This window comes from Lampetra fluviatilis, chromosome 53 (genome assembly GCF_964198595.1).
Source record: "Lampetra fluviatilis chromosome 53, kcLamFluv1.1, whole genome shotgun sequence".
Lineage (NCBI taxonomy): Eukaryota > Metazoa > Chordata > Hyperoartia > Petromyzontiformes > Petromyzontidae > Lampetra > Lampetra fluviatilis.
Window position 1 is genome coordinate 9764880 of NC_136327.1, and position 15520 is coordinate 9780399.

General features: G+C 46.5%; 1 protein-coding gene across 1 annotated transcript in view; it reads left to right on the forward strand.

Annotated features, from left to right (window-relative positions):
* Positions 1-426: 426 nt before the first annotated feature.
* ME2 (malic enzyme 2) overlaps positions 427-15520 on the forward strand; it is a 76141-nt gene continuing 61047 nt past the window's right edge. Inside the window, exons 1-2 of the mRNA XM_078879382.1 lie at positions 427-583; positions 11619-11755. Coding sequence (XP_078735508.1) covers positions 11630-11755 — 126 coding nt within the window. The 5' untranslated portion in view covers positions 427-583; positions 11619-11629. The remainder of the gene's footprint in view (positions 584-11618; positions 11756-15520) is intronic.

A 15520-nucleotide genomic window follows, 5' to 3' on the forward strand; every position in this document is an offset into this window, starting at 1 on the left:
GCAGCAGTTGGGTACAGCAGCAGCAGCAGCAGTTGGGTACAGCAGCAGCAGCAGCAGTTGGGTACAGCAGCAGCAGCAGTTGGGTACAGCAGCAGCAGCAGTTGGGTACAGCAGCAGCAGCAGCAGTTGGGTACAGCAGCAGCAGCAGCAGTTGGGTACAGCAGCAGCAGCAGCAGTTGGGTACAGCAGCGTCGCAGCCCACCACGACTCGTCTTTGTCGCGGACCTTCGAGTCGCCGCGGGCAATTTTCGGAGGCGCTGCTGCTGATGTTGCTATGGCAACCACGTGGGGTGGGGTGGGGGCGCGTGCGGCGCGTGGGCCGACCTCAGATAACCTCGCGCGTTCGTTTCGGGGGCATGACGTCACGGCCGAATCGTGGCTAACGACGTCACGACCGAAACGGGGGCTAAAAACGTCACGTCCGGGGCAAGTGTGAGGGCGAGGAGGGGGTGGGGGCAGCGCGTGACCCCGTGAGGAAGACTTCGCCAACTGCGCATCCCACCGCTCCTCACACACTCCTCACCCTGCTGCTTGCTCCGGCTGCTGGTGCCGCCGCCGCCGCCTCCGCCGCCTTAACGAAAAGGTGGGTCGTAGAGGAAGTGCTGCGCCGGCAACGGTGTTAGAGCCAGGATCGCCGAGTGTCGGGGTGTTCGGGGGACCGAGTATGGGGGCGGGGGAGTAGATTTGGGGGGATCAGGAGACTAAGTTATCAGGGGCTGGCGGTCTCCAAGGGGATTTGGAGGGGTCCCTGTAGTGTAGCTCGTCAGTGGTCGCGGTGTTTAGGTGGATGTTCCTGTGCTGAACCCATGAAGGAGCCGTGAGAGGCTGCGCGCCAGAATCTCTTGTCCCCCCCCCCCCCGACTGATCACGCGGGGCGCATCGTTTCGGTTCTGTTTGTGTGGAAGCTTCGCGTGGCGTCTGTGCGGTGTCCATCAACAACCGCACGCCGAGCGACGCGCGGAGGCACCGAGACAGTTATGGCTGCGTAACAATCGCATAGATAAAGATCCCCCGTTATAGCCTCAACAGACTGTTGAGGCTAGTGCTGTGAGCGAGCACCTGTGAAGGCCGATACTGCACGAGAGGGCGGTGTAGCCAGACCCAAGTTCCGGCGGCCTTCGTCTCCCTGGTGCTGATATTTACACAACGCATCGGGTACTTATTTAAGGATGAGTCGACCTAGGGGAGGCCCAGGACCGGTTCGGATAATCGTCACTGGTGTTGGTGGCCGTAAGCGGGAATCTAACTCTAGCCTCCAATGCAGCACAAACTACTCGGCCACCGCTCCCCATCACAAACAACAACAACCGCGCGCCTGGGACCCTCCTTTCTCGGCTCAAGGCAGCACGGGGGCGGCCCTCACCCACTCGTTATGTACTTGACCCAGTGTTGGGACATCCTACGTTCCTTTGGCAGGGATCGAGTCACTCAAATGTAATAGCGGCGCCGGGGTGGTGCTACCCCCCCCCCCTCTTCGGTGCCCGCTGCTTTCCTGGGGGAACATTGCGGACGTTTATAGCCCCGCGTCCGTCTCGTGTCCAACTCGGCGGTGAGCGGCGCCAGAGAGGGCAGTTGAGGCCGCGAGAGTAGCCGGGTTCTCCCCACCCTCCCCTGCGCGACTCCACGGCCGACGCCGGAGACACCGGCGCAGGCAGTGACCTTGATACACAGGCGAGAGAGGAGATGTCATTTCCCTCGCCTCGCCTGGCGTGCAGGCCGCGTGGGTTCGACCCCGACCGCGGACGATGCCTGTTGTATATTTGGAGTTTCCATGATCTCTCTCCCCGTGGTGGTCGCGTGGGTTCTCACCGTGTTTTCCCCCCTCCGCATTTACAAACGTGGGTCTTAGATTATTTGGCTGCTCCTCAAAATTCCCACCTGATATACGATACTTCGATAAGCTATCACATGTGACCACGTAGCCTCTGAAAAGAGCTAGCAGCTCAGTGGGCTTTACCTGGTAAAATGTAAATACTGTAGTTAAATAGACTCCACTCCTTGGTGCCACGGACTCTCTGACTGCCCTGCTCTCTCACATCGGTTGGGCTCCTCGCCCACGTGTCACTGTCGGCCCTCAAAATATGGGCCCCCTAAACAGTGGCTCGCATGGCAACGCAGCCCCGCAAGATATTTCTCAACGCCTTATCTTCTTTCTCACGCTCCTCCACTTTTATCTCTGGGCGGTGGCGTGAACTCAGCGGTGATGCGTTCGCTACTTGAGTTTGACTATATTTGACTTGTTCCACGGACAATCCCATCTAGCCAGTTTCCCGGCTGTTTTACATGGGAGATCCGCGCGGCGTAAGCACAGCAACAGGAGATAAAAACGCGTCAAGGTTGCAGTGAACGAGTACTGGGTCCTTTATAAATATAGTTCTTTCGGTAAAGTCACGTAGGTAGAAAAATAATAGATCACGACGCTTCGATCGCAACACAAGCAATCGTCATCAGGTGGGACAACCACAGCAAGAAAAAATTTAAGTATGCAAGAGATCTGCCATGGCACGAGGTTATATAGGCCTCGGCAGTAGGGGTGAGAGAGAAGGGGGGGAATACTTATTACCAAACAAAGTTTTAACAATTGGAATTGTTTATAGGGATAAGGAGGCACTTGTGAGGCTACGGGGGGGGGGGGGGTGTAGAGGAGCTGAGTGGCCCTTTAGGTAATTGGTCGATTTGTTGAAGAAGACCTTTCGGATGAAAATAGCACAGTGCTGGTCTCTGGATATCCATGGGAGACAGGTGACAGTGAGTGTACAGGTTGCGATTGTGAGTTCCATAGGTGTGCGGTCAAGGGCAACACGGAGAGCACAGTAGTGGTGTCGTGCAATGAGACGTTTTAAGGTAGATTCAGAAGCTAGGTGGTAGATGGTGTCACAGTAATCAGACATGGGCAGGATGGTGGCAGTAGAAGGACTCTTCTACTTACGAACGAGTTAGGTTCCAGAGGTCAGTTTGTCTATCTTTACTCCTGTCCATTCCAAACATGTTGTACGGCATGTACACTAAACATGGGGAATGGTTTTAAAAGTTGCATAATCTCATATAGATGTAGATGCCACTGGTTCATTATGTTCTGCAGATCTATTAGGCCGTAAGGTGAACTAGGGAAAAGTGGCTAGAAAATGATTTTCGTTCCCACACCTGGGAACTACTTTTTAAATGAATTTTTTCATAGACAAAACCATTTTCGACTTTATGTTAAAAGTTCTCCGCAAAATACCCTGCAGTTTTTTTTCAAAATCCATAAATGTATATAATTGTGAATTGGGAAAAAACGAAAATCTTATGCTGCTGGTTTTGTTTGTAACTTTATTTCTATACATTTTAGCAACACAAAATATCTCTCAAACTGACACTTATACATGTACCTAAACACTTGAGACAGGTTTTGGTGCATTATATACTCAAGTGTGAATGTAGACCATGAAATATGGCAAATTTGTAGAAAATATGCTTCAACTTCATGGATTGGCACTAAGCAAAATTAAACATAAACATTTTAAATTTAGCAAAACTGTGATGTTTTGTACATCAAAATTTTCAGTAGGTACTGTGTAATCACAGAAAGATACAAATATAAGCACACTTTGGCCCAAGTTGGCTGAAACGACTCGAAATGCTACACTGTCCCCTTGTTTTGGAATGCTGCCAAAAAAATTACAATTCTACCACAGATTCTTTACAGCTCAAAATCACCTTAAATTATAACACAGCGCATGTTTACTCATCGGTATCATCCCTATCACTATCAGAGCCATCATCCCATGTAGGTTTTTCTTCTGTTTCCTGTGAGACATTTGCACAATTTTGGCACCGACATAAATCAGTACAAGACAGTCTTGCAGACATACAGGAACATCTTCCCGTCTCACATTTGCTGTGCTTGCAACTGCAGTGGACTGCCTGCAACACACTTTCAGGGGCAGGATTTCTAGTCATCCAGGTCACTGTTAACTCACCATCCTCAAGGTGCCATCCATTGCCAACGGGTGAAGGGGCACACATTATACCTTTTCAGAGAATGTCTCATTATGGCTGCTTGGTAGTTTGCCCTTTTGCAGTGTTGGTACAGGGCGTCACTTGTAAGGGGCATGGATAGTTCTGGAAAAGCTGACGATGCCAGCACTGCCTAAAGGATATGACACAGTTCCCAAGGAATAAGACAGAATTTCCTGCAGGTAAATTTTTCTACTTTGACCTATGACGAGTAATCTGGAGAATAGTTTCTTGTCGGCATGTAGAATCACTTCCTTGCCTGCTGCAGATTTCTTCTTTGTCTTTGCTTGGTCACTAAAGGTCTTTGTGTTTTGATGGGAGCAACTATGTCAACTGATGGTGATAACAGTCTTTGGTCCATAAACTCTTTGACAGCATTTTCCCCCTTTTTCCGGAGCTGCGAGCAAATCCCACATGATTTCTTCAGCTGCTACTGTCCCAGAGCTAAGACACACAATGCCATCTTGGTGTGTGTCAAAAGGATTCAGCATGGAATCTAGGGTGGAAATTATTTTGGTCACAGCCCTTTCATCAGCATGAATTCGTGTGTTGTCAAGGTCTTTTCGTTTCTTTATATCGGGAGATTTACCTGCCATTGCCTCACATTGGCTTGCTATGGCAGCCCTTTCATGTTGCGACAATATCCAGCGATATACTTCAGCCCGATTCTGTGTTAACCCTGTCCAACCACCCTTTGTCTTGGAATCTCTGTTGCATGTTTGCTCAATGGCCTGGTCACAAGCAATCGAGGCAAATCCATGGACACTTTGACGTTGGACAGTCCACTGGCCTTTAACACTGAGCTCACTGTGGCAAGAAGGATGTGTGAGGGGCAATTTGATCATTTCCAGCCAGTAAGAAGATAAATACCTAGCATAATTTACACGATCGTACGCAAAAAACCATGCCATCATCAAGCGCACTGTTGACAGGTGAAGCTGCCAATCCGATTCTCGTGTTGCTCTCACAAATAGAAGGAGTATCTGTACCATGTCGATGTATGAACTCCAGAAGGCAAACGTTGGGTTTTCTGCATTTCTTCTTTTAACAAAGTCTTCATATTTCGAACACATTTTGTCAAATATCTCATTTGCACACAAAACAACCATTGTTCTGTCCGGGAATGCACATTTGATCTCATTGATGACATCCAGACACTCATATCTCTCCTCTTGTGGCAGAGAATCTAAGAAGGTGAGAAGTCTCATGCGTTGCAGACTCTCATACAGAAGTTTGTGTGCCCTCATGCTGCGGTTGTAATGATGACCACTGATCACTCCATTGATGGATCCTGGGGCAACAACTTTGGACTCAATGACTATGTCTTGCAGTCCTGCATCTTCAAACCTTTTTCCTAGAATGCTCAGGTAGGACATGCATGTGTGAAATTCACCTAATCTAATCGCTTTACGCTGAGTAAAGTCATCATCTTTCCAGCTGATTTGCTGAGCTTTGGCATATATAGCTTTTTCAAAAACTAACACTATATGGTCCAGTTCTAGCTGATTATAAATTTGGACACTTAGCTTCAGAATTGTGTTTACTGTTGACATCTCTGTCGGTGAAGCCTCATTGACTGGAAGATAATACAGTGCTGACTTTTGCAGAGTGCCATCACCTCGAAGTAATGTATGTAAACCTGTCCAGCTTGGTATTGTGCATCTTTCAGCATCTATGGACTTTACAAAAACATATGCCAGTTCAGTTTGTACAGCAGACACCGTGTTCAATTTGTATGTGTCTGCCTGTAATGGAACATTTTCCTGATGAAACAAGTTATATGGTCCTTGTCTATTAGACTGATGGTACTGTTCGACAGGGATGCTAGGGGGTACTTTCAATGAGGTTTTTCCCTTCTGTAGTGGTTGTCTGTTTGTTGTTGACACAGGTTCAACTACAGAACTTTGCAGCATAATCCCATTTGTGTGGTGGGTAGTTCCACGACCTGACAGTGTCTCCTCCCCAAAGTCAATATTGTCCCACACAAGTACTGTAGTAACCTTCTATGAGAATCCCTTTGGTATTTTGTCTCTGCCCTCTACTAGTTGAAGTTGGGCAAGGCTAGTGTCTAGACTGACAACTGTGTCCCATGCTGCACAATGTCCAAGTCTATTTAGAAGTGACACAATTTGTGATGAACCTGTTAAATGGCGAACCGTTAGACCAAGACAATGATTTAGGGGTCTGCCTCCGACCCTTAGATGCAAGATACACAATGTCTTGACAGATACATATCACTTTTAGGTTCAAATCATTTGGAATATCAACATAATGGGCCAGTGTTGGTTCCTCAGTTGCACCAATAATCCAGGAAATCAGATTGTACAGTTCAATTTGAACAACAGATTTTGCCTCGCTCACATTTAGGTCATCTGATGTGGGTAGCCACGGGCATTTCATACCGGGAGAGTCACACAGAAGCATCTTTAATATTAATGCCGCACTGTAAAGTGTCCTCGTGTCCTCTGCAGTATTGATGGAGGCCATTGAACTTGGTCTTTGTGGACCAGCTTTTGCACTAGCCCTGTTTTCAGTCATTTCGCTAGTTACCTCAGTTGACTCTGTTGTTTCTGTACTTGATGGATGAGGTAGCCTGTCTATCAGCTTATCTGCAGACAATGTCTCAACGAAAACCATCTCACTTATGTTGCGCTTCTTGAGGGAGTGAAACACCAGCTGGGGGAAATCACGGGCCAACCTCCTACTTTTGAAATGTGAAAATGTGAGGAAATTATTCATTAATATTTATTAATATAAAATATTGCTAACTCACTGTTCTTCTGAGGTCACAGTAACTGATGCACTAGACTTTGTCAAGAACCTGGTGTACTGTCTATAACAGGACTTGTGGTATCGCACCTCCAGAGACACACAGTCTTTGTCTCGAATATGCACAAGAATGCTAGTGTCTTCCTTCATCTCAGCAGCTTTCAGCAAATTGCCTGTAAATAAATAAATAAAACTAATTCAACTAATAAAAAACTGTGTTAAGAGTTAAACAATATTGAGTGTTCTGGCTGTAGCTGTATGCAAAACAATGCAAATCTGTTTCTGACTGTAAAATAAACATTACATAAATTATGTAATTGTAATTGAAAGTTAGCCATGGTACCCAGCATAAGGGAATAAACGATCAAACGTGTGTGTTTGTGTGTGTTTTGTTTTTACCTACGTGCTGACGTTTCTGCCTGTGAAAGATGGTCCTTCTGGCGTTTGCCTCCCACAGTAATGTACTTGTCCGTTTTCTTACAAATTATGCACAAGGCAGAAAGCACAGGACCAGCACAAGCTACTGACAGGCCGGTCCTGGACCTAAGTTTTTTTGCGGGACAATCAACTGCAGCGATACTAACGTTACTACCCGATGGCACAGACTGGCCTTGATCTTGAGCATCAGGACGCTGTGTGGCCCGTTTCTCGGCCGCATCCAAGCGCTTTTTGTCAATGAAACGCCTGTAGCAAGTGGAGTGAAACCCAGCGTCTTCGGAAACATTGTCAAACTCGATTTCTAGACAATGTTTGTATGTTTCTGCTATTCTCCGATTCTCACCTTGCAAAAAAAGCCACCGTTTGACGCAGTTTCTGAGTGTATCCCACCGTGTCCGTGTAAAATCCTTTGTTTCTTCTTTCTTTATGGATGTGAGATGCATGTAGCATTGTTTAAAATACTTTTTACGGACTTTTGAAGGAGGTCTGGCCGTAATTTCCTCCTCTTCACTACTCGACATTGACAACAAGGGCGCAGACATCTTGGACTAATGTTTACCTCTCGTCCCAAAAAGCAGCCACCTTATTGGTCTAGCGGGAAGCACGTGACGCAACGCCTCATCACTGATGATCAAAATATTATTACGCGAGGAAAGAAATATTGCCGACTTTAAACAATAATAAAAAATAAACTGCAGGATTAGACATGGAGAACTTTTATTTTCACGGCCAACAGCAATAGATCTTTTTATTAGAATGAAAAGAATTTAGTGCCCCATATATGGGAACGGGATTAAACGTAAAACGTCTTCACCTTACGGCCTATATTGCGCGGCAGTTGAACTTAGAACTCTCGGTCAAAACAGGCAACTGCACATACGGACAGGTTTGTTCGTATCTTTTAAAGTTCATAGGTCGACTGCAAGTAGAGGAGTCCTTGTATCTATATTCGAGGTGGAATGCAGCATTTGGTTCTGTATAGTAACCAATTTAATTTGTTTTTATCTTGTTGGCCACGTGGTCAATATGCATCTCAAAAGACAGGATCGAGTCCAGAATAACGCCTAGATATTTAAAGTTGACCTCAATAATATGCGATTCCAGAGCCGCAATATGCATAGGTGGTGGGACAGGTTTAAGGCAGCCGGAGAGTATTTAAGTTAATTGGAAGATAATCAAAGTCCTGTTTTAGATACTCTTGTAACTTCCTCCATGGAGTTTATAGAGCCCGTCAGGACTGTCAGCAGGACTGTCAAAGTGCAAATTGGAGATGTCTCGATTGTTGATGTACGCGTTTTGTCAAGGTTCACAGTTTGAATCCCAGATCACCCTGATTATTACTGACGGTATAATTTCCAAAGAAATACTACCTGCCGCCTGCCTCACAGTGACCCGTGACGTCATTCGCAGACATCACGGGCTAAATTTGCCAAATTTGTTAATTACACGACAAAGAACGCAATTGGAATTATACACAGTGATAATCACCTCCTACTGGCAGACTACTGCCCCAGGTCACTCTAAATCCTGGTCTCCTGAGTTCTCACCTTCCCTATCTTCCCCCTTACCCTGCCTCTCTTATTGTGTCTCTCTCCAATTTTCTGTGACTCTGGGCCAACCACCGCCTGGGGTTGCCATTGCCAATTGGCACCTGCTGGCGCGGCACTGCACGGGGGGGGGGGTGGCGTCCGATTCCAGCTCGAGCTGGCAGCTGTGATAGCACGGGCTGTGGGTAAGGGCAGGGTGCAGCATGGGGACTGTGGACCCTCGGCTAGCGTGGGCCCCTCCCCCTCTCAGGTAGGCAGGCAGGCCAAAGGGCCCCCTGCCTGCGATGCGTGTTCAGGTATGAGTGGCACGGGGGGGACAAGGACATTGCCGAGGTGACGCCGCTCGTTGGGATTCTCTTCGAACTCACGGTGATGCTGCGGCGGTCAGCGCTTTCCTGTTGAACCGCGTGACCGATGCGTCGGTTAAACACCAGGTTCGGCGGTGCCTTTGACACGGTCTCGTTTCTGCGGCTGCACGTTCGCAGTGGTCGTCCCCTTGACACAGTGGAGACGCGGGGAGCAGCTTCTATTCCCTACTCTCTGTCTTTGGCTTGTCCAAACATGCACTCTTGTTCACTCTCTGGTTTTCTCTCCATAGCTGCTGCTTCGCTAAAAAACAACTAACATACCTCGCTTTGGAATACGTCGAATTTGGTATACGTCGTATTTTGACGAGAAAAAAAATGTCTTGGGATACGACGTCTTGCTTGGGATACGACGCGCTTGCTAGAACTTGTTTGGGTCGGGATGAGTCACCGCGTACCCGCATATACCCCGTTCACGACTGAAACAAAGCGCCGCTCCTCAGTCTGTTTGTACAGTAGTTTTAATGGAAGGGGACTCCTTCAAAAAATAGCATCTCCTCCTCCCCTTCCTTACCACCATCCTCGTAGGCTATCAACTCCTCTCAGCAAGGTAAAGTGATGTTACATTTTATTTTTATTTCAATTTATTTAAAATTTGTATGCATTTATTTTAATTTATGTATGCATTTTAGTAATAAGTAGTGTCTAAATTATATTATACAACCCCATTAATGTATAATATGCCATATAAAATATCATTATTATACTCTGTAAGACATTATTTATTTTTCCTTTATTTCTTATGGTAAAAATTCGTTTGGTATACGTCATTTTCGTTTAAGTCCTTCTGGAACCAATTAACGACGTATACTGAGGTACCACTGTATTCGTGTTTCACACTTTGGAACTGACTGCTGATTTGCTGACTGCTGCTTCTATATCCCGAGTGATTGGCGGAACGACCGATATGCGTCTCAAAATACATCTGTAATTATGTTTTGAGTATTGCTGAGAGAAGAGAGCTTAATGTTCCGTTTCACTAGCCTTTTTCGGTTAGCAGACAGCACTGCACCGCGGTGGCTGTTGCAGCTCCACGGAGAGCGTTTATCGATCACAACATGGAGAGCTCCCTCTCTCTATCCCCGCCAGTGACCATGAACCCCCTGCTGTTGTGGCTGCTGCTGTTCGTTGTGAAATCGCCATCGTATGTCGTGAAGCTGCTTGTCCGTTGCCGTAGTGTTCCCTGCTGTGGCATTTCTCATTGCTGTGAGCACGGCGAGGCTCCATTGAGACACCGGTCTCTTGCGAGGGAGGCCTGGGTCGCAGTCAATGAGGTGGAAATGCACCCCCCCCCCTCGCATAAAATGAAATAATTGGTTCGCTTGATGTTGGCGCTATCATTTTAATAGTGCAATCACCGCATAGGAAGCTGCTGCTGCTGTGTTTCACCTTATGGCGGGACCCCGGGGTCCCGAATAAACGGAAGTCAAAATCGTAATTAATTAATATATTTTTGGCGACTCCGTCCCACCACGCACATCAACGCCGCGACCCACCTAGCGCGGATCATTCACCAAGCACCTGTCGTTGCCAAAATTGCCGTAGTCATAAACAAAACTTTGAAACTTTGATTAGCGCATCGTATAGAGCTCGTCAAGAGGAATAGATTGCCGTATCGTTCGCCTTCAACAGATATAAAATGACGTCGCAACGCAGTTTATGCGAGAGCTGGGGGCTTATGGGACCCCAGGGTCCCGCCATAAGGTTCATATGTCACAGGATTACAAACGCACAAGGGAAGGATTTAACGAGTCCCGTTGAGTCAACGTAGCAACGAGCCTGCCAGGAGACTCGGCATAACCACTCTTCTTCCTGGGGGGCCGTTCTCATGCCCCCTCCACTGCCCTAAGCCGTTAGTGGAAATTGCTAATTGCAATGGTGGGCCCGAATCTCTCTAGGTCAACTACTGTCATTTTACATCGAAATTGAAAGCTATTTTTTTTTAAACTGCTTTTTGTGTTTAGTTTGTTGTCCTTCCCCCGCACCTCCGATTACACGGTTGGCTACGTACGGTGTAAAATAATTTCAACATACATATATGCAGAGTGGTAGTTATTTTACTAGCCCCAGAGGATTGCAGGTTGGGGTGGACCGTGGTCTGAACTCAACACCTGTGGCATAAGAGAGCCTTGTAGCGATTCATGATACTTGGACTGAATCGTGCGTGTGGGAACAGCTGTTCCGTTGGGTCTGGTGTTACACGGTGACGCGATGTGCAAGTTGCTGTTAGTATTACATTGCTGCGAAAGGAGCTAATGACTACCGTACAATTGAAACGGAATAAACCAATCAACCAAGACCTCAGTCGTGACGAGCTGTGAGTGACACTGGTGGTGTGGGGGCCCTGGGCTGGTAATGCATACACTTCCACCGCACTGCCACACCGCACTGCCGTGTGCCACAAAGCCACACCACGCAACACCATTACACCGCAAAGCCACGCGAATTTTGTGATTGGAGAGCAAGATGCAATAATAGTAGCCTGTGGTCTTGCATGCAGAAGGAGGCACGATGCTGTCGAGGGGCTGCCTGGCTGGCCGGGCGTGTGTGGCGGGCCGGGTGTGTGTGGCCGGCGTGCGGGGCCTGAACACCAAGGAGACGGGGCGACCCCTGATGCTCAACCCCCGCACCAACAAGGTGAACCCCCCACATCATCTCTGGGTGTGACCCTTGACCTACTAACACCGACAGACATCACACCCGCTGCTTACCCATCCTCACCACCTACTACCCCCCACCCACACCCAACCAAGTCCACCTCTCCCACACCACACCACATCATAAATCCACACACTGTACCATACACCACACATTACAATACACACACACCATCACACTTACAATGTACCACACAGCATTGTTCACCACATTCCAACTACAGAACCACCTCACAAACCACTTCACGCTACTGTACTGCGCACCACTGCAGTGTACGGTACAGCAAAGACAAAGGTCTCCCATATAGCCTGTAAGAGACTACTGGGGATAGTGCTGTTAGTGAGCACCTATAAAGGTCGGGACAGAACACGAAGGGGTGGGTGGCCAACGTCATGCCCGGCTGCCTTTGTCTCCCCAGTGGCGATGTTTATACACCACACCAGGTACTCATTTGAGAATGAGTTGACCGAGGTGCTGTCCACCCACCCCCTCGTGTGCCTTGCCGGTCTTCATAGGTGCTCGCTAATAGCACTTGCTCCTACAGTCTGTTTTGGCTATATGAGGGATGTTTGTCTTTTGTGTGTATGTACCTGAGGGAGTGTGTGCATGAGGGAGCGGTTGTGTGTATGAGGGAATGTTCGTGTATGTGGCACGAGGGAGAATCTGTGTGAAGGAGGCTCGTGAAGAACGCTGCTGGGTAGTTGAAGGCAGTTGCCTTTCAACAACAGAGGAGCAACGCTCTCAACAACGAGCGGAGCGCCGGGCACTCAACTAAGCAAGTCGGGAAAGTGGGGAAAAGAGGTGATGCATTTGCCGGTCATCTCAGTAAACCTGTCCACAAGCCTTCGACACTTCACGTGACCTCAAAGTGCACCTAGCCTGGCACAAGCGCTGTGGTGATGTCATTGCCACTTAATGGCAAATGGTCGCTTTTGTTGTGCGAGCTAGCGAGCATATGTGTGTGTGTGTGCGCGCGCGATTGTGTGTGAAAGTGAGTGTGGATGTCAGTGAAAATGAGTGTGTGGTGTAGCCCTGTAACTGTGTGTGTAGCAGCGTGTGTGTGTAGCCGTATAACAGTTTGTGTAGCTGTGTGTATAGTTTTTTTTTGTAGCGTTAATAACACTGGTCAACAACAACAACAATAAATTCTGGCCTGGACTTTTGCAGCTGTTTTAGACTAATTTCAGGGTGCTGATTCCAAATCTGATCTCAGATTTGCTCTATCACATCTCATTTTTATGCTATCGGCATACCCCACTTTCATTGATTTTACGCGAAATTAACTCTGTCACTTATGATTGCAAGTTGTTGCGAGTCAGTGACTGCTTTAGTGTTAAAATATGGTGCTGTATTTTTAGAATAGTGTGTTTATAATATCATTTAATGTAGATATCCACATTTATTTAATATTTTTCTTCTGCAGGGCGTGATCTAACTGGCTACAACATCCGAAAGAAGGAAATGCAGTAATGACCCAGATATCTTCTGCTACATCTGTGGCAGCTTCACTTTGCAGGATCAAAGGCGCAACATAAATACCTTTGTCAAGAAGTTTTATCTTGCCTACTTTAAAGTACGACTTGGAGACCAAGACAAAAATGGGGCTCCTCACAAAGTGTGTAAAACCTGTGTTGAAACTTTGCGATCATGGTCTAAAGGAAAGAATGCTAAGCTGAAGTTTGGTGTGCCAATGGTTTGGAGAGAACCTACAAACCATTTGGATAACTGCCACTTCTGCCTTGTCAATGTAAAAGGTTTCAATAAGAAATACAAACAACACTTACAATACCCAGATATCCCATCTGCCAGACGACCAGTTGAGCACTGTGAGGAAATACCTGTGCCTGTATTTACTGAGCTACCAGAGATTGATGTTGAATCCCTCAGTTTACCTGCTTCTACAGATGATGATGATGATGATGCTCAGATCGAATATACGCCATCTGATGCAGATTGTGATAACATTTCTCTGTTTAGTCAGCCTGAATTGAATGATCTTGTAAGAGATTTGTATTTGCCAAAGCAGTCTGCTGAATTGTTGGCTTCCAGGCTGCAAGAGAAAGGACTACTCAGACCTGGCACTAGTGTCTCCTTTTATCGTAACAGAGAAGCAGCACTGCGAAAGTACTTCCATTCAGATGGTCAACTTGTTTATTGTAATGATGTTGAAGGGCTTCTTCTCAATATGGGACTGCCCGCATATGATTCAAGTGATGGAGACTTTTTATTGACAGTAGTAAAAGGAGTTTGAAATGTGTGTTACTTCACAACAGAAATATTTATGGTTCAATCCCAATAGAACACTTTGTAAAAATGAATGAAGAGTATGCCAACATCAAGATTGTTCTGGATAGATTGGAATACCATGTTCATGGATGGCTAATTTGTGTTGATTTGAAAATGGTAAATTTTTTGCTGGATCAGCAAGGAGGTCACACCAAATACCCTTGTTTCCTGTGCTACTGGGACAGTAGGGCTACATTAGAACACTGGGTTAAAAAGAACTGGCCACCAAGAATCAGTTTGACGCCTGGTGACAAGAACATCAAGAATGAGCCTCTGGTTGATAGGAATAAAATTGTATTTCCCCCACTGCACATAAAACTTGGGTTAATGAAGCAATTCGTCAAAGCTCTTGATCACACTGGAGACTGCTTCAGCTATATATGTTCAACCTTTTAAAGTTTCAGTGCCGAGAAGAAAAAGGCAGGAATATTTGATGGCCCTCAAATAAGAACACTCATCAGGGATCCACACTTTGTTACAACAATGACTGCGGCAGAGGCTAGAGCTTGGAATGCATTATCTGATGTGTTGTGGAATTTCCTTGGAAACAGGAAAGCGGACAACTATCGAGCGATTGTGGAGGAGCTGCTCTTGAGTTTCCAAGCACTTAGATGTAGAATGAGCATAAAGGTTCACTACTTACATAGTCACTTGGCCCAGTTTCCAGAGAACATGGGTCACGTGAGCGAAGAGCAAGGTGAACGCTTTCATCAAGACATTAAAGTTATGGAAGAACGTTACCAAGGCCGATGGGACTCAAACATGATGGCAGATTACTGCTGGTCCTTGATGAGAAACATTCCACAAGCTGTACATCAGAGATCGTCAAAGAAGAGGTCGTTTATGCAGATGTAACATCACTATTGTGAATGACCTTTTTGTACATATTTTTCTTATCTTCACAATTCAATTCTTACATGGTAATATGCATTCACTCACATTGATATGCAGTCACTCTCACAACTTTGTGCTACGGCTCATTAAATGTTTGTTTCATTATTATTGTTTATTGTATCTTATCTTATTCTTGTAAGGATATCTGTTTAGCTATTCGTATATGAGCATAAATTTGCTGTTTTTATTGAAAATGCAATATTTGATATCTCAAAAACCTTATGTGATAGACAAAAACTGATGCCAGATTTGGAATCAGCACCCCAAAATTACCTTAAAACCGTTGGAAAAAGTGTGTTGACCAGTGTAATCGTTTGTAGTGTTGTAAGGACGGACTTCTAAACGTCTTTTATGGCACACACCGTTTATTATCTTAATAACACAGTCCCTATCACACTAAGGGGTATATGGTCCCCTCACCCGTTTCCCTCAGAAGGTACAAGCCTCCGGACCCTGCAGGCTATCTAATCTCCCTGCTCTCCCAGCGTCCTCTGGCTGGACCTAGGGGATCTCTCCCCGACCACTGGTTATTCTGAGCCCGAGCCCTGATAAGGGCTGGAGGGC